This window comes from Salvia miltiorrhiza, chromosome 8 (genome assembly GCF_028751815.1).
Source record: "Salvia miltiorrhiza cultivar Shanhuang (shh) chromosome 8, IMPLAD_Smil_shh, whole genome shotgun sequence".
Taxonomy (NCBI): domain Eukaryota; kingdom Viridiplantae; phylum Streptophyta; class Magnoliopsida; order Lamiales; family Lamiaceae; genus Salvia; species Salvia miltiorrhiza.
In genome coordinates, this window is record NC_080394.1 from 13,621,333 (window position 1) to 13,647,049 (window position 25,717).

The 25,717-nt window shown below is 31.4% G+C and overlaps 1 protein-coding gene and 1 long non-coding RNA gene across 3 annotated transcripts; one reads left to right on the forward strand and one right to left on the reverse strand.

The window, feature by feature from the left end:
• The first annotated feature begins 4,770 nt into the window (after window positions 1-4,770).
• Window positions 4,771-8,695, forward strand: LOC131001185 (serine/threonine-protein phosphatase PP1 isozyme 2-like). Of its 2 annotated transcripts, XM_057927500.1 has the most exons (4): window positions 4,771-5,215; window positions 7,000-7,559; window positions 7,640-7,861; window positions 8,184-8,695. In XM_057927500.1, the coding sequence occupies exons 1-4, from the start codon at window positions 5,041-5,043 to the stop codon at window positions 8,208-8,210; spliced, it is 984 nt and encodes a 327-aa protein (XP_057783483.1). In that variant the 5' UTR covers window positions 4,771-5,040; the 3' UTR covers window positions 8,211-8,695. The 2 variants fall into 2 exon arrangements, with proteins under 2 accessions (XP_057783483.1, XP_057783482.1); XM_057927499.1 differs by having other exon boundaries at window positions 4,823-5,215; window positions 7,640-8,695.
• A 3,179-nt stretch (window positions 8,696-11,874) lies between these two features.
• Window positions 11,875-12,851, reverse strand: LOC131001186 (uncharacterized). The gene is made up of 2 exons (XR_009093873.1): window positions 12,399-12,851; window positions 11,875-12,147 (listed from the first exon to the last, which is right to left on the reverse strand). It is a non-coding gene; the product is annotated as an uncharacterized LOC131001186 (long non-coding RNA).
• Between the last annotated feature and the right edge of the window lie 12,866 nt (window positions 12,852-25,717).

Consider the following 25,717-nt stretch of genomic DNA (forward strand, 5'->3'; position numbering starts at 1 on the left):
GTGGATACTAAGGAACACCGACAAATTTATCGATGATTATTTTATTATTTTATTATTGACATCGTCCTAAAAAAAGACATATTTATTGTTTACCAACAAAAAATTTCGTTTGTAAATAAAAAAAGATGCCCTTAAAAAAATCAAAATAAACATATAAATCAGGTAATTTCAAACTAATCAATCATTCAATATAAACAATATTCTTTCATAAACAAGCATTCAATCAATTAAAATGTACTATCAATTATATGAAGTAGTTTAGAGGAAGAAGATCAATTCAAATCTATTCAGTTTCTTGATATTTTCCTAGCCTATTTTTTCTAAAATAATTTTGGTAGCAAAATCTTAAGCATCTCGACCCCCCTCTTCTTGCACATCTTGATCCTTCAAGATAGGTTCTCTTCAATATCGTCTTGAACCTCCAAATCAAACACGTACGCTACATGTGACGTTCGGGGGCAGAAGTAAGGAGTGATCGTCGGTGCACAATGCACGGACAAAGAGTGACCCTTATTCAGGCTTTGAAGCGGAGGGGTAGATGAACGAACCAAAACATACCAGAAAAATTGGGATTCCAAGAATATGCAGGTATGAGACTGTATATTCGAAGATAGCTTAAATGATTTGATTGATGCTACTCATACTAACAAGATATATTTTCTTTTCTGGTGATCACGTGGAAAAAACTCCAAGATTAAGTGTGCTTAGCTTGGAATAATTACATGATGAGCGTGAGTGAGGACAAGAGTCGGGCTATTACACTACTACATCACAAATTTGAAAAGCGGCACGCTCAGCTTTTTCCAATTATTTTTTTTATTATTATAAAAAAGAATGTTGGATATCGTTGGGAGCTGGCAAATAAGAATTAATAAGAGGATTTTTGATCAATATATGAAAGACAAGTTTAAGAAGGCGAGAAAAGAAGCATATAGAGAATGATCAATCAGAAGGACAGATCCATGCGGAGCTGAGTTCTCGATGGGAAGCAATGAGAGATGAGTTTGTGGTACGACATTACTTTTGGCATGGACTATCAGAATGATCTACCGATGCAATGTTTCACAACTTTTTTTATGCTCACAAAATTAGGAACTCGTGTTCAAAGTTGTAATTGTAGCCAGAGAGTATCACACAGAGATCATTCCAAATTTGAAAAATAAAAAAACATACTTTTCCTCCCATGATTAAGAAGATATAGACTATAAACCGAAGTTATATCGAAAACTTCGCCATTCATGTTGTATTCCAAAAATGATTGAACTATTCAACAAACCTTGAAGAATATGATGCTCTGAGAAACATAATCTACGCTTTATATGAACAATTGACCAATGAAGAGACCAAGAAACAACAGACATAAGAAGACAACTTGCTAAGAAAAAAGGAAACTAATGTTGGATCAAACTAAATTGTACTCTCTCCGTCCCAATTCAATGGGTCATGTTTCCTTATTTGAACGTCCCAATTCAATAGGCCACTTCCTAAAATGAAAAGTCAATACATAATAAATATCCACACATAATTCATTGTTTACACCAAATGTCATTGTACCTCACACATAATTATCTTTTCCTTATTTCTCTCTCCTATTTTTTGGACATATATATTATCAACAAAAGTTACTTTTTCTCTCTTATTTTATTATAAATTACTTGTTATTAACATCTGTGTCCAAGCCTTGCGGCTTATTGAATTGGGATGGAGTGAGTGATTGTATAGAATGTCCACAAAAACTTCCATCCATTCTCTGATAGTTTATGAACTTACAAAATTTTAAGAAATAAATAGTTGAGGGGAAATCATTAAATAAGAATGTTTATGATATCAGTCCAGTCTAAAAAATCAATCTAATCAAAAAGGGGAAAGACTGATCTCAAACTTAAGCAAAACAGACTTTGCTCTAATATCAGCCCAGCTGGAGCCGCATCTGCCAATCAACAACGAGCTCCAAAGTTGACTGATCGTGCTGATCGAGTAACCCAGCACAACCTGATCCGACACACAACTAAGCTGATCAATGTCTGCTACGCCATCAGCTCACCAAGCATTCATACGCTCAACTATGATCTAAACTGATAAAATCTAGACTTTAGCTTATTTTTTTTCTTTATAGGTCTGGTTATGCTTTCTCCCTATATCAGTGTGATTATGATTTGTAATACATATGCTCTGATACTTTGCATTACTGAGATATCTTAAAGAGACTAGGTCTGTTCTAGATTGTGCACTATTACTCTGATACCGTATCTGTGCTTAAAATTATAAAGATGATTTATCTTTCACTGTGATACAATGAGTTAATGTTTCTTCTCTGTAGTATTAGTGGTTTTGGCATCATCAAAAAGAGAAAAATTATTAGGAAAATTATAATGTTTTGATTAGATCCCAAAATTCCTAAACTGGTGATGATATGCCGAAGCCTTATCTTGTAGATTGCAACTCATCTGTAACGGAGCGTGCATTTTATATTTACGTGATATAAGTTTGGTGAGTGAGTTGATGGATCAATCTAGGGTTGAGCATCAATTCAGTTTCATAACCGAACTGACCATTGCACCTTAAAAATTGAGCCGAATTGATTTTGGTTGGAAAATCAATCAAAAAATGAACCGATGAAAATCGATCGATTTCAATCGATTTTTTAGCCGAACCAAATTTCATTACACAATATTGAAAGCTATACAGTCTACACTACCAATATTGAAAACCAATCCTAACCAACAGTTTATAAAGTGCCGCAAGGTCGAAGAATTTAGTAAATTAAATTAAATAATATTTTTCATTATGGGAAAAACACTAAATTAAATGTTTTGAAAATGAAAATTTTGTCTTTTGATAAAGAGAAACAGTAATACAATTATTGCAATGTACGTACAAGTATTTCTTCTCCTACTCTTCGTTGCTACCTATATAGCATAATAAATTCACCTTTAGGAGTTGTTGTTGTTGTTGGAGTCGTTGCTGCTATAGGAGAGAAGCAAGGGAGCTGGGAAGGCGGTCTGCTGCTGGCAGTGGTGCCGCAATAATGTGGCAGCCGCATTGGAGGCGGAGGAAGAGAGGAGGCACTGGGCAGGTGGTAAGGGAGGTTCCGCAATGTGTGTGACAATGAGAGAGTTATGGTTTGTTGAGGGTTAGCAACTAGTACTAGGGTTTTCAATTTGTATTGTTTTAAAAATATCATTGTATATTTAATATATTAATTTAGTACATATATTAGTTCGGTTTGGTTCGGTTCCCGATCGACCCATGAGAGGGAACCGAAACCGAACCGAAATATGAACAATTTTTAGTTTACAATCGAACCAAAAATTGATACAAACTATTTCGAACCGAACCTAACCAAAAATGGTTGGTTCGGTCAATTTTTAGGTTCGGTTCGATTTTTGCTCACCCCTAGATTAGCTGGACAGTCCTCAAGATCAATTTGAAGAACCAAAAAGTACTTGAAGTACTAGGAGATTTGCTGATAGGAGATCAACTGATGTCATACGACTGAAGGCATGACTCACCCAATCTAGATCAGCCACGTAAACCCTAAAGTCAGATAAAGGAGAAAGTCAACCTACGAGGCGTGACAAAACAAAGAATATATTTAATGCTACAAATTTTAACATTAAATGAGTATCTTGATTTTTCTAGAAGAAAGTACAACCTAGTACAAGGATTTTGCAGGAATGTCAACATCGTTAGCGTACGAAACTACAGAATTCTGACACAGTCATTCGTTGTGCCAAGCATAAAGATTTTCAAAGACAACTAACAATGGCAATTTGATTATCCAAGTAATCAAGCCTTCAAGCTTTCATCGACAAGAATACATCGTATTTCCAAATAAGGGAATCTACATTGCAAACAAACTCAACTGTGGAACTACAAGGTTAGTTCTTCCAGATTACAAGTTCATACATTCCCTTAGTTCAAGGTATCCAATTCTTGTATCCTAAGTCTAGACTGAGCACACTCTATACTCACTGTTCTTATTGTAACAATATGTTCATTAGTTGGAAACCCATCTTCTATACCCCTTACACCTCCAACTAATGATCAATGTTAGAGTAGAAGGACATTCAGAAATTAAGCTGCAAATTCGTGCAGACTGAAATCTGATAAGTATTGTCATTTGAAATTCGTGTAAGTTGCTACAGGTCACTTTCGTAGTATAAAGTGAAGTCAAGATTGACCCGGCTGATAAGAAAAAATTCATATATTATAAACCATATTTCATTAAATTAAACACACACTATATATATATATATATATATATATTAGTAAATTATTTATAAAATTAAAATTTTAGAACATGGATAGATTTTTATAAATGAACATCTTTTTTTTGAGAAGATAAGTGAACATCTTTTATTTGTACATCTTTTTGATAAAATTTGAAAAAATACAATATCTAATTTGGTCGAATCGAAACCGATGGAAATCGAATTTGAATTTCAGTTGAGTTGGATTCAAATGAGGGTGATTAGTTGAATTGAAAATATCCTCAAGTTCGCTCAAAAAAAATAAAAAAAAATATTCTCTTAGTCCCACAAAGCATGATCCAATTTCTTTTTTGGATTGTTCCACGAAGTTTGACCTGTTTCTAAAAGTAGCAAAAAAATTATTTTTTATTCACCTTTTCATTTTTTCACCTACCACATTTAACACACAAAATATTAATTTTTTAATTTCTGTGCCGAAAAGAACTGAATCATGCTTCATGAGAGTGAGGAAGTAATAATAATCAAGTAATTGGATTGATGAATTTAACGTTGTAGAGCGGGGCGCCACACGCATAAGCACACAGAGCCCGGAGGGGTAAACGCCATTTCAAAACTATAAAGAATTGCTAACAAAATAGTAATCCACATTCCACAACACGCCCACTTGAAAGGCTAAAGCCAAAGTCTTCCATTCAAAAACACTCCAAAAACGCGCACTCTCGCTTTATTCCCTCCCACCCTTCTCTTCTCAATTTCATTTTCCTATACAAAACTTCAACTTCTCGCGATTTTATGATAGTTTTAGCCAAGAAGAAACAGAAATCAGATGGATTCAGCTGCTTTGGATGATATAATCAATCGACTGCTTGAGGTCAAAGGGAGGCCTGGGAAACAAGTGCAGCTGTCGGAGTCGGAGATGAGAAAGCTTTGTTTCCAATCGAAAGAAATTCTCCTGCACCAGCCTAATCTTCTTGAGCTTGAAGCACCCATTAAAATCTGTGGTAAGATTTTCTTCGAAGTTCCATTTTTTTATTTTGAAGCTATTATATCACATGCGAATTGGGTTTTGGTTAAACGAAATGTTGATTTCTATTGATCGAACTATCCTGTCGATTTAGTAGGGTTTTGTTTCATTTTGGGTTTTCCTGGATTTCCTTTTTGTTTTCATGGTGGGTTGACTTGAAGTGGAATTTGTGATTATCGCTGACTGTCGTGTGGAGAAATTGCAATTTGGGGTTTAGGTATGGGAACTGTGATTAGGCGTTGATTTTTGAACTCTAGTTTGGGAGTGATTGAGTTTATTGGTGTAGGAATGGAATTTGAGAAGAGTTTTACTAAAGAAAGAAAAACATTACTGTCATCTGTTAATAAACGTAGTTTATGATGATTACTGTTTATGAACGTGGTGTTTGTGCTGGGAACTTAGACATGATAGTTGAAATTTACAGCTGAATCCTATCTTTCTTGAGTCAGTTTTTCTTGTTATTGAATTACTGCATACATCTTAAATAGTGGTGGTTGAGTATATGGTGTTGCATATTTGGTTTTTGATCTCAATTATGGTGATTATAGTTTCAGAACAATTAGTCTGCAGCTATTATAACTCTACGAACTAGGATGTGCTGTGCTTAACTAAAGTACTAAATTAGAACTTTAGCGCTCAAAGCCAATTTGGAAGGGGCTATGAGAATCTGAAATTTGAATGTAAATTCATTCTCTTTTTAACAGATTTGCCTGCCTCGCCCTAAAATTTCTGAATTGACTGTTTGCTGTGCATTTTCATTGCATTCTTCACCAGTTTGCTGCAGAGCTATTCTGTTTCAGCCCAAAAAAGATTCTGGATGGCCTTCTATAGGTGCTCTATGTATTCATGATTAGTGGGACTGTTTCAGATTCAGTATATGGTTTTGGTGTCCATAAATATGGAACCAGCCTTAACCATCTATGTGGGTGTTCTTTAGTCTTGAAAGGCTAAAAAAGAACAGAATTTGCTTATGTTTTATTTTCTTGTTTTGTGGCAACTCGCAAGTTGTTGCTTTTCCAGTATGGACCAAAAAGTGAGGTCTACCACACACTAGATATCAATGATCTTTCTGCATTAGTAGGAAACACATGCTTCTTCAATTTTCTGTAGAATTTTCCACATAAGATGCTTAATGACAGGCGGCGCTGACCTTGAAATCTCTGTGCCAGCTTTTTAGCTGCAATACGTGGCACTGCCTATTACCCTGGTCTTTTTTAAGTATCCACGTCTCATCCTTGTACTACTTCCCAAATTTCGAAAAACTAAGATGATGAAGAGTACATGGGGTTAGGATCAGGTAGATCCTAGTCTTCTCGTTGTATCGTAGATTAGATCCCATGCATTTTTTGTGTATACACTATACAGTAATGCATTATTATATATATAATCATGCATTTTTTGATAGTGCATTATATGTACATATATGTAGTAATGTGTTTTCGAGCTAATGCATTTTCATGCGCTTTTAAATTTATATATGCACTTTTTTGTTCACTTATATTCACTTTTGTATTCAACGTTATGTAGTAATGTGTTTCCTTAGTTGAAGATCCTGTGCTGAAAATCCGTACAGTGATCTTCAAGAAAGAGCTCATTTGGTTTTGTTAATTCTTTGATTCAAATGCTGACTTTGCAGTGGAATGCTTGAAATTAATGGTCAACACACATCACTCTTGTGCACCCAATTTCTGAGGATTATGTTTAATACTACTGCCAAACTCCGATCTTAAATTTTCATTTCATCAATCATAACTTTGACAGGGGATATTCATGGCCAATATTCTGATCTTCTTAGACTTTTCGAATATGGCGGGTCACCCCCAAAATCAAACTACTTGTTCCTGGGGGATTATGTGGATCGGGGGAAGCAAAGCCTGGAAACAATCTGCCTCATGCTTGCTTATAAGATAAAGTACCCTGAAAACTTTTTCTTACTGCGGGGCAACCACGAATGTGCATCAGTCAACCGCATATATGGATTTTATGATGAATGCAAAAGACGGTTTAACGTAAGACTATGGAAAGTGTTTACGGACTGTTTTAACTGTTTACCTGTTGCGGCCCTAATTGATGGGAAGATACTGTGTATGCACGGAGGGCTATCTCCGGACCTCGATAATTTGGATCAAATCAGAAATTTACAGCGTCCTGCCGACGTCCCTGAAACTGGTTTACTATGCGATTTGTTATGGTCCGATCCTAGCAGAGATGTTAGAGGGTGGGGGGTAAATGATAGGGGAGTGTCATATACTTTTGGTGCTGAGACGGTCAAGGAATTTCTTCAAAAGCATGATCTTGACCTTATTTGTCGTGCCCACCAGGTTTGAACTGTTCGTCTTTCTGTCAATTACTTGTCCACGTTGTCGAAATTAAATTTATATGGCTCGTACATTTTTTTCAGGTAGTTGAAGATGGATATGAGTTCTTTGCTGACAGACAACTTGTGACAATATTCTCGGCCCCAAATTACTGTGGAGATTTTGACAATGCTGGTGCGATGATGAGCGTGGATGAGTCTTTGATGTGCTCATTTCAAATTTTAAGGCCTGCAGAAAAGAAGCCCAAATTTGCATTTGGGAGCACTACTACAGCTAAGCTGGGGACTCCTCTAATGAAAACAAAGGTAGTCTCCAAATCACAACAGCTTAAGGGACTTCACCCGTAGGCACAATTGCATTCTCTTTTAGTCGTTAACTCAACCTTATCTTAATAGAATGTTGATAAAGAATTAAAAACCACAGGTATTAGGATCCCATTTTAGAGAAGCAAATAACCTGTTCTGGTATTTATGCTTTACTTCTTGTATGTAATTTTAGGTTGTTTATCCCGTTTCATACAATTCGAAGAAGCTGATCTTTTCGTGTTAGCCATAAGTTTTGTTCTGGCCTGCTCTTTACTTTCAATCGCTATCGGACTAAATCTCTAGTTATTGTTTATCATTGCAGTCATTTCTTGGTGCTAGAATAGGATGACCTCAACCAGCTTAGGAGGATTGATGAAAGTCTGATGCTCGACAATAATGATCAAAGACATCGCTGAAGTGTTAAGGGCGATCTGTTATGTGGGAAACAAGCCGAAGATGCATATAAAAGATCTCTTCCATGGAGAAACTGTGAAAATTGTAATAGCTTGTACGTAATGTATGATTTTTCGGGCAATCAGATGATGATGAATGATTTGTCCACCAAAGATTTTCTGACCTTGTGGATCCTTCACTCAGTAATGGAAAGGTAAACCATTTTGTTTGCGCAATTTTTTTTGGTGTCTGTATATTGTATAGTGATTTTAGCTTTTTAGTTTCTTGCAAATTGGTGTACAAGGGAAGGAAGAGCCCATGATTTGTTGTTTATATATCAATTGTGCCTGTTGTACGTTGATATCAATGGGTATTGGTTGCTATTTGATATTTCATGGATGATAATATATAAGGTCCAAGCCTATGGTAGGATTTTGACTATATCATCGATTAGAATTACTACCTTAGTTTTCTTTCTCCCTGACGATTACTTTGACTTGAAGGATAATTTTGGTTATCTCAACATCTTTGATTATTTCTATCATCTAAAGCGCAATGGAGAACTCGAACCCAAGAAGGTCTTAAGCATTAGTCTCCTACCGTTAGGCCAACACACGCATACAGTTTTATTTGATCCATATCTCATTGAAAAGAGTTGAAAATAAAACACTTAATCATGCAAAGTAAACACCTCTTAAATTTTAATTATTAGCCATGATTTGTTGGATGAACCAAGATTGAGATACAATACCGCATGAACAATTTAAGAATCTGAATCTTAATTATACATTTGTACTCACAGAAGTTTCGTAATTTCTAATAAGTTAAGAGTCTTAAGACACATTAGACCTAATAATATATGAACCAAAGAAATCCTGTTGACTATGTAAAGAATCTGATCCGTGTACTCAAAAACACATACACACAAACAAAAAGAGTAATTAAAAATGTTTAGACTTTGACATAACAATAAAAGAAGAATAAAAATGTAGCAAACTGAAGCATCTTGCCAGTTTTATAAATATATTCTATACCTAAACGATACCACATCAAGCATGACGTGGGATTCAGTTGAAGTTTAATAAATGTATAATTCAAAGAATTATAACACGTATTGATTATAATCAACTAATAAATAAAATACATATTCATATACACTTCATCATCGTATACTATGAATATTATAATTCTGTCAACGATTGATTGATAGATTTTTCTTCTTTTTCTTTATTTGAAAGGAAGATATATTAATAGCTTAATGAATATCAAATTTAACGATTAATACACTTGATTGATAGATTTGTAAAAGCATTAAATTCAACTCAACAAATTACTTTCAAATACAACTGGGTTCCTATCAAGTTGCAAATTAAAACAATTATGAGTAGTGATAAATTTACATAATATGTATATACATAATTGGGACAATTATGTCAATTTGCAATACTACTAAAAAATCTGTAATTACTATATTTTCGTGTAATTGGAATTTTACTTAATTAACCTTAATGATAATTAAGGAAGAGAAGGAAAAATATTTTTAGAATATACTATCAAGTGTAGAAGATTTTCTTTCTATATGAATTCAAATAACAACCTTCCATAAGTTTGTAGTAGCGTTGGACATAATTAGATCTAGGTCCATATATGTATATTTTTTTTTTAATGGATAAGGTTCCGAAAATTAGCTTGAAATTTTGACATAGACATAGTTATCAAAGAATGAAATAAATCTACAAATCGAGAGGAATCTAAGATCCAAGGTCCATATATGTATCTTAGCTCTTAGGTTTTTAAATCATTAATTATATATTAGTATTTATTAAATGACAGTTTTTTAAATTTTGGAATTTTGTGATTTTGAATATATATATATATATATATATATATATATATATATATATATAAGGTTGGTTCTAGAGAGAACTACATTATTTGTGAGAACATGAGAACCATCAAATCTAATACATTCACTGTAAAAATTAATGCATTCGCTGTTAAAATTAATGCATTAAAAAAAATAAAAAATAAAAAATGCTCCCTTCAGGATTTGAACATAGGTTCTGCATTCATCCAACAAAATGATGCATCCAATGTAGATCTTGATGATCGAATGAGCGAAAATGGTCTCCATTCTTTTTATATTTAGTGGTTCTTTCTTGAACCTCTCCTTATATATATATATATATATATATATATAGAGAGAGAGAGAGAGAGAGAGAGAGAGAGAAAGGTTAAACAGAGAATGATAAGTATTTAGAGAATAGAGAATTAATCTCGTGCATCCAATCTTTCTAATCTCACGGTTGTAATATTTTCGGTATTTATCATTTAATAATGGATGAAAAGGTTATAATAGTAATAGACTTATTTATTGTAACCGATTTTCCTCATCTAAAGATACTCATGATCCAAGTATATTTGGTAAGATCGTGTATCTTTTCGTATTTTCTTTTAATAGCCATTTAATTCCTTAATCACGTTTGGTTGACCAGAATTTTTTTTCCTTGGCTATAAATCAATATTTTTTTCATTTATTTGCAATATATTCTTTCATTAAAATATAATATTATTTATTACTCATAACCCATAAACATTATTGAAACCGACATTTTTGTTCAGCCAAATTATTAAATTAATTCGTTGTTTTTTATATGAACATTTTAATAATTATATCGAACAACTTGTACTGATTTGTCGAACTTAATTTGCTGAATTAGGAAATCTTTTCATAATCTGTATAATATTATTTAATTTAGATGTTCACAAGGCTTGTTCAAAATTTTTTATGTCAGTAAACAAAATTGAATATTTTATTTAGATGTTCGTAATTTTGTTATGCTTGTTCAAAAAGTTATATATTAAATATTTTATGTCAGAAAAAAAAATTCAAATATTTTATTTAGATGTTCGTAATTTTATTACGCTTGTTCGAAAAGTTATGTTAAATTTTTATGTCATAAGAGATTCAAATATTTTATTTAGATGTTCATAATTTTTTTAAGATTGATCAAAATATTTTATGTCAACAAGAAAAATTCGAATATTTTATTTAGATGTTCGTAACTTTTTTATGCTTATTCAAAATAATTTATACTAAATATTTTTACAATTCTCAATCAATCAAATATGAATAATATTATTCAGAAATATAATAGTACATGATTTTTCAATGAACATAACACAATTTCTAAATGAACAGAACACGATTTATAAATGAACAGAACACATTTTTTCAATGAACTATAAACATTTTTTCAATGAACATTCAAATAGTTTATTTTGGTGTTCGTAATTATTTTACACTTGTTCGAAATGATTTATGTTAAATATTTTATGTTAGTAAGAAAAATTCAAATAGTTTATTTAAGTGTTCGTAATTGTTTAAAGCATGTTCAAAATGTTTATGTTAAGGAAACGAAAAAAAATCAGATTTCACAGCAGAAACGAAAACCTTATTTAGATTTACTGGACGCAAGAACATAAATGAACAGAACCCAATTTCTAAATGAACAGAACACAATTTCTAAATGAACCATATATTCAGATTTCTTATTTAGATTTACTGGAAGCATGAACATAAATGAACAGAACTCAATTTTTAAATGAACAGAACACAATTTCTAAATGAACATATATATTCATATTTAATGGACACGTGAATATCCCCCAAATTCCAAAATTGATCATTTATTTTGACGAAAAGAAAAATAAAAGTGCAGATTAGACAGAGACTGCAAAGAGATTTAATTCCCAGATGAAGAATCCGACTATGAGAGATCTCTTTGGAGATGAGACGCCGGATCTCCACGGTTGCGCTGGCCTCCAATGAGTTCTTGCGTCGAGTCACAAAACCAGTATGGAAGCTAAAGATCGAACATAAATAATCCCCCCTGCAAGCAGAATGAACTACTTAGTTGCAAAACACCCAAAAATCAAATCCATTGGCGAAAGAAGCCCCAAGTGACAAAAAGAACAAAAACAAGAATCTAATATAAACTACACAAACAATTAAAAGGGGTTATCAGGTACTGATTTTGCTTGAAATTCCCCTGCAATATTACCCACAGCGAGAAAGAAAAAAATCCAATAATTAAGCAAACTAAAAGAAACAAAATTCACATGCCATTTCATCCAAGATTACATTTTTCTTTTTAATCAAGCAAAACCCAGCAGCCACAACAATCAAGAATATCCAAGCAACAAGATCCCAAACACAAAATTACACACATTCCTCAGTTAACAAAACTAACTCCAATCTCTCCAGATAACCCCAATTGGAAACGCTTAAACATAGAGAAGGGAGATGAGGTTTTTGATGGAGAAGGGGGCGGCGTGGATTCTCGCCGCTCGCCGTTGAAATAGAGAGGGAGATGAGGTTTTTGATGGTGAAAATCGTGACGGCCCGACGATCTTGCTGGGCCTCCGACGGTTTAGGGAGGAGGAAGAAAGGAGGTGCGGTGGCGGCGGCTGTATCGGCGGAGGTAGAGGGAGGTTTGATGCTTCAAAATCTGTAAATGAGAGAGAAAGAGAGAGAGATAGAGAGGTTTGTAGAGGAGAGGCCGCATAAAATGGGGGAGTGATTTCCGTGCTTTCAGTTTTTACCCAATAGATAGTTACTTTAAGGGTTAATTGCCTATAAATACACGAACTATATTCAAATTTTGGCTTTTGACCAAATCTATTTTTTTGATCAAAAAATACATAAATTTTTATATTTTTGGAATTTGACCGGAGCCGAAAGGTCGTCGGCTAATAAATTGATTGTCTGAATTCTGATGGGCAATTCGAAGATATCGTTAGAAAGCTCTTAATGTTATCTTTCTAATGATACTTATATTGTTGAGTTTTGATAATCGAAAGTGGTAAAAAAATGCCATGAAAATCGAGGTCACGAAACTCTATATTTTTTCTTTTTTGCGACCACTTCCTGTTACCAAAACCCAACAATATAAGTATCATTAGAAAGACAACGTCAATAGCTTTCCAACTGTACCTTCATATTGGCCATCAGAATTCAGTCAATCAAATTATTGGCCAACGAACTTTTGGGGTCATGTCAAATTTCAAAAAATTAAAAGTTTATGTAGTTTTTGACCAAAAAAATAGATTTGGTTAAAAACCAAAATTTGGGTATAGTTTGTGTATTTATAGGCAATTAACCCTTACTTTAATGCCCTTTTCTAATTAAAATTAATATTTCGAAATTTGGTTAATACATTAAAAGCTGGAAACTAAATTAATCTCAACCGCATGATTAAGTGGTTTGAATGATGGAGATTAATTCTTTATTCTCTATACTTAGAATCATTCTTTGTTTAACTTGACCCTATATATATATATATAACTAGTATTTTATTATAAAACAAAAAATTACTATATGATACTATATACTCATAGACTATGTCGGCATGAATCATGTAATTAAAAGAAAATTAATTTTATAAGAGCATATACTACTACATTATATTCTAAAATTGTTGAAAGATTATAAACTAAAATAATTGAACTGTTTAACACATTTAGTGTATAGTGTATTATATAATTACATAATGTTGCATAAGGGGGCGGTTATTCAATAAACCACCCATATTTTAAGAATTACGAACCAACAAAAATGCATGAATTTTATGTATAACACGCATGAATAAACTGTATAAAGGAATGAATTGCGAAAAATAATTTTTTGCTATCTTTGGAATTCGAACTCAGGACCATGAATTTATCTAACAAGGTGATGAATCAACCGTAGATCTTGATGGTCTAAGGGCTAAAAATGATTCCTAATTTATATTTTAAGAATCGATCTTATTTTAGCCTTCCCCTATTGCATAATATATACATCTAGTATTTAGGAGTATTAGTTTCAGTCACAATTCACTAAAATTATGCAAAGTAACCATGAAAAAGAATGAATAATCTAAATTATGTTATTACTTAATACAAGGGTGACATTAGTGACACAAGTGCAAATAAAAGTTTTAAATTGCAAATAAGATTTGGAAGATATTTGATTACCGATTCGAATATGCAAAATTTTACGAATACGAATCGAATACAATGATATTCTTTCTGATTCGAATACTAGCATTTACACCCCGTACAATGCACGAGAAATATTTTTATAAATTTATATTTATATAAAATTAATACCAACTCAATTATCATATTTATAGATATAATAAAAAATTAATTTTAACTAAATATATTTGATTTGAATATTAAAAAAATTAAATCATAAAATTGATTTTATGAAAAGGCAAAAAAAAAAAGATTTAAAAATGAAAATAAAAAATAATTAAAAAATAAATTTATTCAAAAAAAATCTAAGGGAGAGATCATTTCTTAAATTTTAATCTTTAAACAAATATAAATTTTACATTTAAAATCAAATATTTGTATAAATATATCTGATTAAAGCTCTTATTGTGATCTTCAATTTGATATCCATATTAAATATTTTATAGTTAGTTGAATTTTCAATTTTAGAAATAAATAAAACAGAAAATAAGGAGATAAAGAAAAAAGAAATAAAAATAAAACATATAGTTTGAAATAAACCTTCAATTTTATTATAATGACAAAACTGCCACTCAAATTTGAAATTGATTTCAAATTGAAAGTTGTCCTTTTAATATACTAGTACACCCGCTCGTGCGATGCACGACCAATATCGAAATTGAACGACATTTTAAATAAATAAATATACATATTAATACAATCTATACATATATAAAAGCTGGTCCATCTAGCCAAAAAAATTTCCCGCTCTTTTACTCCATCTACTTTTGGAAAGTTGATTTATATTTAGAAAGTTCACTAATTCATAGGATGATATATATAGTTGCGGGGCCCACTTGCTACAATCTATACAGTGCTCTTTTATATCATGCAATTTATAGTTTTGTGAAAAATATCCTTTATTTTTGTGAATTTATATTTTTTTAGATAAATTTATATAAATATCCAATATTTAAAATTTTAAGTCACCAATATTTTTCAGTGTGAATTTATATAAATTTTGAAATATATATATATATATATATTGTGAATTTTTTTTAGATAAATTTATATAAATATCCAATATTTAAAATTTAAAGTCACCAATATTTTTCAGTGTGAATTTATATAAATTTTGAAATATATATATATATATATATATATATATATATTGTGAATTTAAATAAATAATATTTAAAATTTTAAAATCTATCTATACATATATAAAAGCTGGTCCATCTAGCCAAAAAAATTTCTCGCTCTTTTACTCCATCTACTTTTGGAAAGTTGATTTATATTTAGAAAGTTCACTAATTCATAGGATGATTTATATAGTTGCGGGGCCCACTTGCTACAATCTATACAATGCTCTTTTATATCATGCAATTTATAGTTTTGTCAAAAATATCCTTTATTTTTGTGAATTTATATTTTTTTAGATAAATTTATATAAATATCCAATATTTAAAATTTAAAGTCACCAATATTTTTCAGTGTGAATTTATATAAATTTTGAAATATATATATATATATATATATATATATATTGTGAATTTAAATAAACAATATTTAAAATTTTAAAATCTATCTATACATGTATAAAAGCTGGTCCATCTAGCCAAAAAAATTTCTCGCTCTTTTACTTCATCTACTTTTGGAAAGTTGATTTATATTTAGAAAGTTCACTAATTCATAGGATGATTTATATAGTTGCGGGGCCCACTTGCTACAATCTATACAGTGCTCTTTTATATCATGCAATGTATAGTTTTGTGAAAAAATATCCTTTATTATTGTGAATTTATATTTTTTAGATAAATTTATATAAATATCCAATATTTAAAATTTAAAGTCGCCAATATTTTTCAGTGTGAATTTATATAAATTTTGAAATATATATATATATATATATATATATATATAGATATTGTGAATTTAAATATCCAATATTTAAAATTGAAAATCACCAATAGTAAATTTATGAATTTATACTTAGAATTTATATTTTTTTAAAATTTGAAATCACCAATAGTATATTTTTTTAAAATCACCAATAGTAAATGTGCATCCCCATGGCCTATATAAACTAACTTTTCGTGTTAAACTTTTACTTACACTCCCTTCTCATTTTGATATTCATCATTTCTCTAATCACAAGCATGCCGACCATGTGGTCTTTCGTGAAAAACTTGAAACCAAATAATGTCAGATCTACAATTAAAATGAGACTTGTGCGTGCATACAACCGCTCATCTCAAAGCACCAACAATGTTACCAGCTATGAGTGTATTTTTCATGATCGTGAGGTAAAAATTCTCTATTCACTAAACTATTACGTATTTAAGCATTTTTGCAACATTATTATGTTTTTCTAATTTAGTTGTTTTTTTAATATAGGGTGACCGCATCCATGCTACACTTGATCACACGTTGATCCCCAAGTTCAAACATATCTTGAAAGAAGACAGTGTTCATGCCATAAAAAAAAATTTGGTGATGCATGATTCCAACAAAAAGTATAAAACAACGACAAATGTCTACTATATTAAATTTATTAATAGTAATCATATAGTTGAAATTTATGAAGAAGGTTTTCCACGCCAACTATTTAACTTTAAAAGTTTTGAAGAAGTTGCCTCCATTGATATTATCAATGACAATATGCTATTTGGTAATGTGTTTATTTCATTATTTCCTTATACATGCATATTCAATTGATAATCTCAAAATTCATATTTTTATAAACTCAACATTTTGATATATCTACATTATTGGTATGCATTTATATATGTAGATGTAATTGGTGTGGTTTATCAGAAAGTAGTCAAAACTGTACTTTGCAATGATGGAAGACAAGTTGAAGGGGTCTGAAATCTTGATATGTAATGAAGACAAAGTAGAATGTTCGTCTACTACAAATGTTGTATATAAAGAAGCTTTCCAAAATTTATAATAATAAGATGAGAAGTTTCCAATTGTATTTTCATGTATTATTATTTTTACATTGATTTTTATGTAATTAAAAATGATAGTCTTACATATATTTTAGTAGTAATATAATTGGTATAACAATTGTATAATAAAATATTTTTAAAACTCATTTATTTTAGAGATTATACAAAAATATCTTCGAGAATGTTATAATAAAACTTTAACAACATATGTATAATCCCGTGCATCGCACGGGTAAAACACTAGTTTAAATATAAGTAAATACAAACACGAGCATCATTTATAATTGATATATATTGTGTATAATATACACAACTATATTAAAAGCAATCATAAATAATAATAAGTATCATTATGTACAAAACTATTCTAAGATGTACAAAACTATTTATTTGCATATAGTTTAATATATATTCATTGAATGCATATTTAAATCATATTTATGCGGTCATTTTGCTTAACTACAAATTAAAAAAAAAAAGTTTCTATGCAACATCTAAATAATTAATTTTGCAGAAAACATAGGATATTTGTTTTCATAAATAAAATTGATTAATTTATTAAATTTTATTTTATAATATTAAGCGATGATGTTGCATTATTTTAGTTGGGTTTCAATTTCATTTAAAAAATTATCTGAAAATAGTTTTTTCGGTAAGTTGTTAGTGTATACATGCCATGTAATTTCAATAAACATGGCAATACTTATCATTATAGGCATAAAATCTTTTATTTGTATTCTTTTATAGACAAATATTTTTTATATCAGTGGGCAGGTCGAAAAATAAAGGGTTGAATACGATATATGTGTCGTTCATTTTCAAAAAGAAAATATAGTATATGATTTCAATAAATTTAAATAAACGTGCTACTACAAAATTAAACTCTTAAATTTACTTTTATTTTTTATTTTTAAAAAGAATCAATAATGGTTCTCCAATTATTGATTTTCCAATTAGTTGCTTAATAGATTTGTAATTGTCAATTGTCAATGTAATATTAAATTTAATTAAGACATAATAATAACAAATATTTTAATATAAATAAATGTAAAAATTCATACATATACATACACATTTGAGATTTCATTATATATATATATATATATATATATATAATTATTTATCTACAAATTTATATTAATATAAATTTCACCTTTAAAAATGTGATTTTAAGCTAAAGAGTTCTAAAATGAACAAATATAAACATAAAATATTAAAAATAATGTATAACAAAAATATAAAAAATAAAATAAAATAAATATATAAATAGGACTGGAAAAAAAAAACCCCATGACATTCATAGAGAGGAGAGGATATATGAGAGAGGAGTCTGAGGAGAGTGAGAGAAAAAATAATAATTTTATGATTTTTAATGATAATAATTTATTTATTTTAAATTTATTTTATAATTTTTACGTTACATTAAAGATCTTGTCATTATCAAAACAAATAAAGACAAGTGACGAGAGAGAATTTTTTATGGAAAAAAATTTACGTTAAACTCATGTTTTATATATTATATAGATTATTGATGTAGCATGCGCAGTTACATAGCAATGTACTTAGCATCACTTATAAAGAAAGAAACATACGTTCATACTTAATTATATAAACGAAAAAAATGCTCTTGAATTAACTTTACTTCAATATATAATATTTAGTTCACAAATGCCATACTATGATATGTGAATTTAATTTACAGATTATTTTTGAAATATTTAATTCATAAAATATATTATTTGCAACCGTTTTTTATAAGTAAATTACTTTTTACCTTATAACTAGTATGACATCCCGTACGATCCATGAGCCACAACATATTTATTTATTTTAAAATTCTAAATTATGTAATAATGTCAAAATATCATTATTTATTAATTAGATTAATTGATAACTAAAACAAATATGTTAATTTAAATTTTATTTGATTTAAAATAGTGTAAAATAACAATATTATCAACTTAATGAGTATAATGTTAAATTTTTTAAATATTGTATACTAATAATTAAATTAATAGATTGTAAAGCAAATAATTTAAATCAATCTTATTTTGAGAAAATAACACTAAACCATAAATATAATAAAATTAATAGACGTCATTTAATATAATAATTTTGGACTATTAAAAATTCAAATTGTATTATTATTGAAAGTTCATATTTAAACAACCCAATACTAATTAAAAGATTAAGAAATACATAAATAATAGTATAAAAGAAATTTATAACATTAAATATGTTTATATAACTAAATAATTCATATACATAATTGAAAAAAAGTGACGCCTCACGTTAATAATTTGAATGTTTTAGAGATTGTTAAAGAATGTATTATTTCCCATCATTTGAAAAAAGTGGCGTAGACATTTATGAGGTGATTGGTATGGTGGAATGGAGGTGCGAATGGAATGGTGATTCCTACCTCCATTCCATTTCTATGCTTGGTATAGTTTTATTTTAGGAATCACCATTCTTAAGGGAATCACCATTCCTTTACATATAGGAATCATCATTCCTTCCCTCCAACATGGTATTACCTATTCCATTCCATTTCTAATTCCACCTAAATTTAGGTTTTGACAAAATTACTCTTATATATTTTGCACCCTCATCCCCAACCCCACCCCAGCCCCCTCTCCCCCCCCCCAAAAAAAAATATATTTTTTATTTTTTTTTATTTTTCTCGCCACCCCACCCCCCCCACCCCCACTCCAAATTTTTTTTTATTTTTTTATTTTTCTCGCCACCACCACACCCCACCCACCCCTCCCTCCCCTCCAATTTTTTTTTCTCCCCACCCCACCCCCCACCCCCCCACCCCCAACATTTCATTTTTTTTTTCGCCACCCCTCCCAAACCCACCCAAAAAAAATTTAACCTTTTTTTTAGTTTTTCTCGCCACACCCCACCCCCCAAAATTTTATTTTATTTTTTTAAAATTTTTCTCCCCCCACCCCCACCCCCACCCCCAATTTTTTATTTATTTATTTTACTCGCCACCCCCACCCCACCCCACCCATCCTTCATGATGCAGAAATGCGACAAAGATACATGCCCCATTGGTATTGCAATTCAAGAAGATCCAATTCTTAGGAAATTTGGTATAAAATCATAATAAATTTCTAAATTTTAGTTTTTCCCACAATCTTTCATTCTTGTTTCAAAATTCATGATAAATCATTTTTTTTGGAATTTTCCACGATGACATATTTCGATAAAAAAATTTAAATAACGTGGCAATACAATGTAATTACATGAAAATTATGTGACATGACAATCGAATTGTCCCCTGCGTTTTAACGGTGATTGATCACATTAGAGCAGCGCTTGGGGCGGCCTTTAAAACGTGGAGGCATTTTGCTTTAGTTTTGAAACGTTGAGGTAGGTAAACAACGTCAACCCTGACGTTAGGGTGTTAAAGGTGACAGGGGTGTCAACGTTGAGGGGGAAAGTGGTACTTAACCCTTAAATATGCCACATCATTCAAGTTCGGCGCCACGTCATTTAAAAAATTCGCCGAAAAATCACACTATGGAAAATTTCAAAAAAAGTGATTTATTATGTATTTTGAAACAAGAATGAAAGTTTGGGAAAAACCAAAATTTGAAAATTTATTAATGTTCTAAACCAAATTTACCCTAAAAAAATTGGGAGGTACGGGGGGAGGGGGAGGGGGGTTAGTGGGAGGTGGGTGGGGGTGGCGAGATTTTTTTTAGAAAATAAAAAAATAAATTGAGGGGGGGGGGAGGGGAGGTGTGGGGGTGGTGAGTAAAATAAACAAAAATTTGGGGGACGGGGGTTGGGGGTGGGTGGGGGTGACAAGAAAAATTAAAAAAAAAGATAGGGGGTAGGGTGGGGGGTGGGGTTGTGGGTGGCAAGAAAAAATTAATTTTTTTTTCGGGTGCATGTTTCTGTGTAGTAGTAATATGCATGGAAAATAAGTCAGTTTTTTTAAAAAAAATTGATTAATATTCTTTTTTTTTCTTTTCGATTTTACCCCAGTGCATATTTTGGATTGTCCCTACAAATATAACACAAAATAGAGGTGGAAGAGAGATGCAAAATAATGCCAATTTGATAAATTATAATGTAAATGTTAATTTAGCAAAACAAAATAATTCCATTCCATTCCTAAAATTTATTTTTAGATACCAATCATAGGAATGGAATCAAACAAGGAATTACAATTCCATTCCTTTTGTATTCCTTGTGCATACCAAGCAAAGGAATCACCAAGGTTTGTCATTCCTTTCCTCCCTTCATTCCATTCCTACCTCCATTCCATTCCACCCTCATTCCATTCCATCATACCAATCACCTCCTTACTTTCTCTAAAAATATTCACACTAATTTGATAGATGTTTAAAAAATTTATAAAGAATATTTATTTCATAAATTTACAATGTATAAATGGAATAGAATCATCTAATATTATCACTTCCAAAAATATATAATAAGGGCAAATTAGCCATCACATAATTTAATTAATAAAAAACCGGTTTAAAAAAAGAACCGGTCCGGTCCGATTCAAAATTGGAGGGTATTATGTATGTACATGTTATGTAAGAAAATCTTTTCCCATTATTCAAATATATATAAGTAATAAAGAGAGGAAAAACAATACTAACCCTTGAACTTTTATACATCATAATTCATATTGTCATTTTTACTCATTAAATGACATTTTGAACAAATTAATAAATATAAATACTAGACATGAATTGTCATTTGATCCTCTAGCAAGCAGAAAAAACCTCACAGAGACATTTGTTATGATGATTTCACTTGCAAATGCTAGCAAGTGAGAAAGTGCAGCTAGGTACTAACTGAAAATACTTCAAGGCATGAATGTGACCATTTCCTTACCTACATACCATATTGGTGAAGTACTTATATATAAGAGGTGATACTCATTGCTACAAATAATGCAACTCAGACCATTTATTTATTTTTCTTCTGTTACAATTATATTGAATCAATTTATCAGCCCAAATCAGAAAATAAAAACCTTATATTTTAGCATTATGTTTTGAAAACATATCAAACAATCCTCTCAAAATTGAGGAAGCTATCAATATAGAAAATCAAGCAAAACATGATTTTGCGAATAAGAGAAATAAAAAATATCAAGTGTTACAAAAATCAATTTTTGAAGTTAAACTTCACAAAAGAGTGCCATATTCGGACAAATGGACTTTCTTATCCTGGCATTCCAAAATGTACTAACTGGACATCCCAACCATAAATAAAGCAAGAAAACATGGTAAAGAACAATATACAACATCCATTATTCTAATGCAACCACATAATTCCAAAAGTCGGCCGTCGTTGGCGTCCCTATAATCAGAGTCAGAGTTGTTTACTACCTCAACATGGCAAAATCACACCAAATACCTCCACTGCTTAACAGAGCTTAACACCGTTAGATATTTTTATTTTTTATTTTAATTATGCTCTCTCCATGTGGCACCCTTTCATTATGTGGCACTTAAATTATATATATAATTTTTAAATATTAATGGAATTAGCAATAGGATAAATGTTAGGTTATGTGAGTGTCACTAAGGAGAGTAAAAATAAGATGAAGGTTGGATTGTGTATGTCAAGAAGAGAGAAATAAATATTTTAATTGAGGGTTTGGTTGATGGAAAGTCAATGTTTGGAATAATTTAAGGGCAATTGGTAGTGGACTTGTTTTCAAAAATAGGTTAGAAAGATATTTTGAGGACTTGTCAAAATGAAAAGAAAGGAAGATGATTGAGAGATGGAGAGAATTTTTTTTTTTTACAAAAATTTGTGTGATCTCTCCCTCATCATGACCTAGCTCTTCCTTAGAATAAGAATAACTAGTATTTTTCAGTTTTATTTAGAATTAATTAAAATTTAATTAAATTAATTAAATAATATAATATTATTAATTAATGATGCTTAGAACTGACCTCTCTGCCTGCGAGCTCTTTTTTTTTCACCGTTCAAATAAACGCAAAATATTCACTTTGCACCAAAACCGAAGCTGTTTAAATTTTGTTACGTTCAACCAATGTGTAAATTGTAATATGAAGTTGTTGGGAAATTATTATAAAGAAATTTTGGAAAATTTCTTACAATTGTAATAGTCAATATTACACTTCTTAACAAAGTCTTAAGTAATAGTTAAACTTAAAAATTAAAATGGAGCTGATTTTTTTTTACAGAAAAAAATGGCAAACTCACCCAAAAAATATTTATATCCAACCCTCGTCATTGCGACTTGGCTATGTAACTAACAATACTAGCAAGTGGTTTAGCTTCGTCTTCACTCAATACACATCTAAATATTGTCTCGATTTCAAGTAGCTAGTAAATAATGTATGTTTCTCGAAATCTCATTTCAAAAAAGTCCATTTTTCTAAAATTAAAATTGAAATTTTGAAAAACATTAAGAAAAGAGATGTACCTCAAAGAAAATATGCTCTGGATCAAATATATTTTAATTTAATCATCTTTTTTTTTTTGATCGGATTTACTCATCTTCTCTATAACACCATTGTTGCCTCCTACAACAACTTCCTCGTATTCACCCACCGATTACCAAAATAAAATCCAATTTCCAATTTTTTCATCATTAAAGCGAATAATATAAATTTGACAGCAATCATTACCAAACTGAATTTTAGAATTTAATTTTTATTCATTAAATCCATTGAATTAAATTCTAGCAAATATTAAAGTCCAATACGAACTAATTTGATTTTTTTTTTTTGAGGCAAAACTAATTCGAATTCTTATTCAGCCCCAAACGCGGGTTTCCTAAATAAAGGTAAAAGAATAAATGGTTAGACCATCCGCAATGGGCTTACTTGATAGTGGGTTGTGTTATTAAGTAAGTAGTGCTGTATTGGGGTTACTTGATAGCCTACTTGATAACATTAGTTTTGATACTTGATAACATTAGTTTTGATTTTTATGTTTTTCATTTAAATTTAATTGCTCAAATTTAAATAACATATTTTTCTAATAGTTAAATACGCCATTAAACATAAAATTTAAAAACACCTAAAACATCATAAAAAATTACATAAAAATTAAAAACACCTAAAACATCATAAAAAACCATCATTAAAATTACATAATTAAAATCCTAGTCTAGACCACGACGCCTGAGCACGTCGGCAACCATGGACGCGTGCAATGCCCTTTGTGCGTCCGTGCATCGTATCCGCGTTCAGGAGCTGCATATCGAGCTCCCTCTCCTTGATATCGTTCCTCCGCGTGTACTGGGCGGTGAATGCCCTCATCTGTTGGTCGGACCTATCCAACCTCTCCACTATTTCGGGTGGAGGCTCTGAGCTCATCTGCGACGCTGACGCCTTCCCTTTCCCCTTTGCCGCCGCCTTCGCCGCCTTGTTGCCAATGGGCCGGGAAGAAGAGATCTCCTCGCCCGACTCCGAGGTGGTAAAGCCGCCCTCTTCCGTAGTCTTTGTCCTCTTGGAGGCATGCACGTCTCCAACGAGGTACATCGACTTGAACTTTGGATTGTTCCGGAGAACTTTCCACGCGTTCCAAAAATTGAATGCGGCCTTTTGTGGGCTTCGAGCCTTAAAGAGGATTTGGGCCTTGTCACGAAGCATATCATCAGAATGACCGGAAGGCCAATTGTTGCGCGTCTCCACCCAAATAGCTTCCCAGAGACGCACATCCGCGCTCACTCGGGCCCAGTGGCCTTGAAGTTGCCGGATCTTAAGGTCGACGCCGATGATGGGGTTGACACGTGCGCGGATCCGTCCCCAATACGCCTCCCCCTTCTGATCCGTCCCACGGATGACGTCATTCGTCTCCTCCGCCCAAACTTGGACGATGAGATCTGTATGCTCGGGAAGGTAAGTATGACGGATCCTTACTTCCTTGTCGTGCTTGATTTTGTTGGCCATTTCCTTCCTCCGACCGCCCTTCTTTGGTTTGGAGGCACTCTGCTCTGCACTGACTGGTTCCTCCTCGGCTGGGGTCTCATCCAAGTTGATTCCTTCCATATCGGGGTGATAATCGACGAAGAGATCGGGGCACCAATTAGGATCATAGAAAGGGTTGTGTGGATCCATGAAGGAATAAAATTAGAAGAGAAATGGAGGAGAAGAAAATTGGAGAAGAAGAAATGTGAAGAAAAATGGAGGAGATGGGGTTTTTTAAAGAGGTGAAGAAGAAGGGGGAAAAAAAAAACGGAAACGATCGGTCAAAGCACGGAGATCGAGGAAAAGCAGTCAAAATTTTCATTTAAAAATCGAATTTCTCTATTTTTTTTATTAAATTAATGCACGCGCCTTCCCTCTCCCCCCTCGTGCATACTCGAAGACTCGAGTATCCCTCGAGTAGGTGCCCCCTGCAACGCCCTACTCGAGTGCAACGCTCTACTAGAGTAGGCACTCGAGCAAGGCCAATGCTCTTATAATTTTTTTTGAGAACCAATAATTCTTTCTTATTTTGGTGGAAAACACCATTAAACATAAAAAAAGAAACGAAATTCTTTAATTGC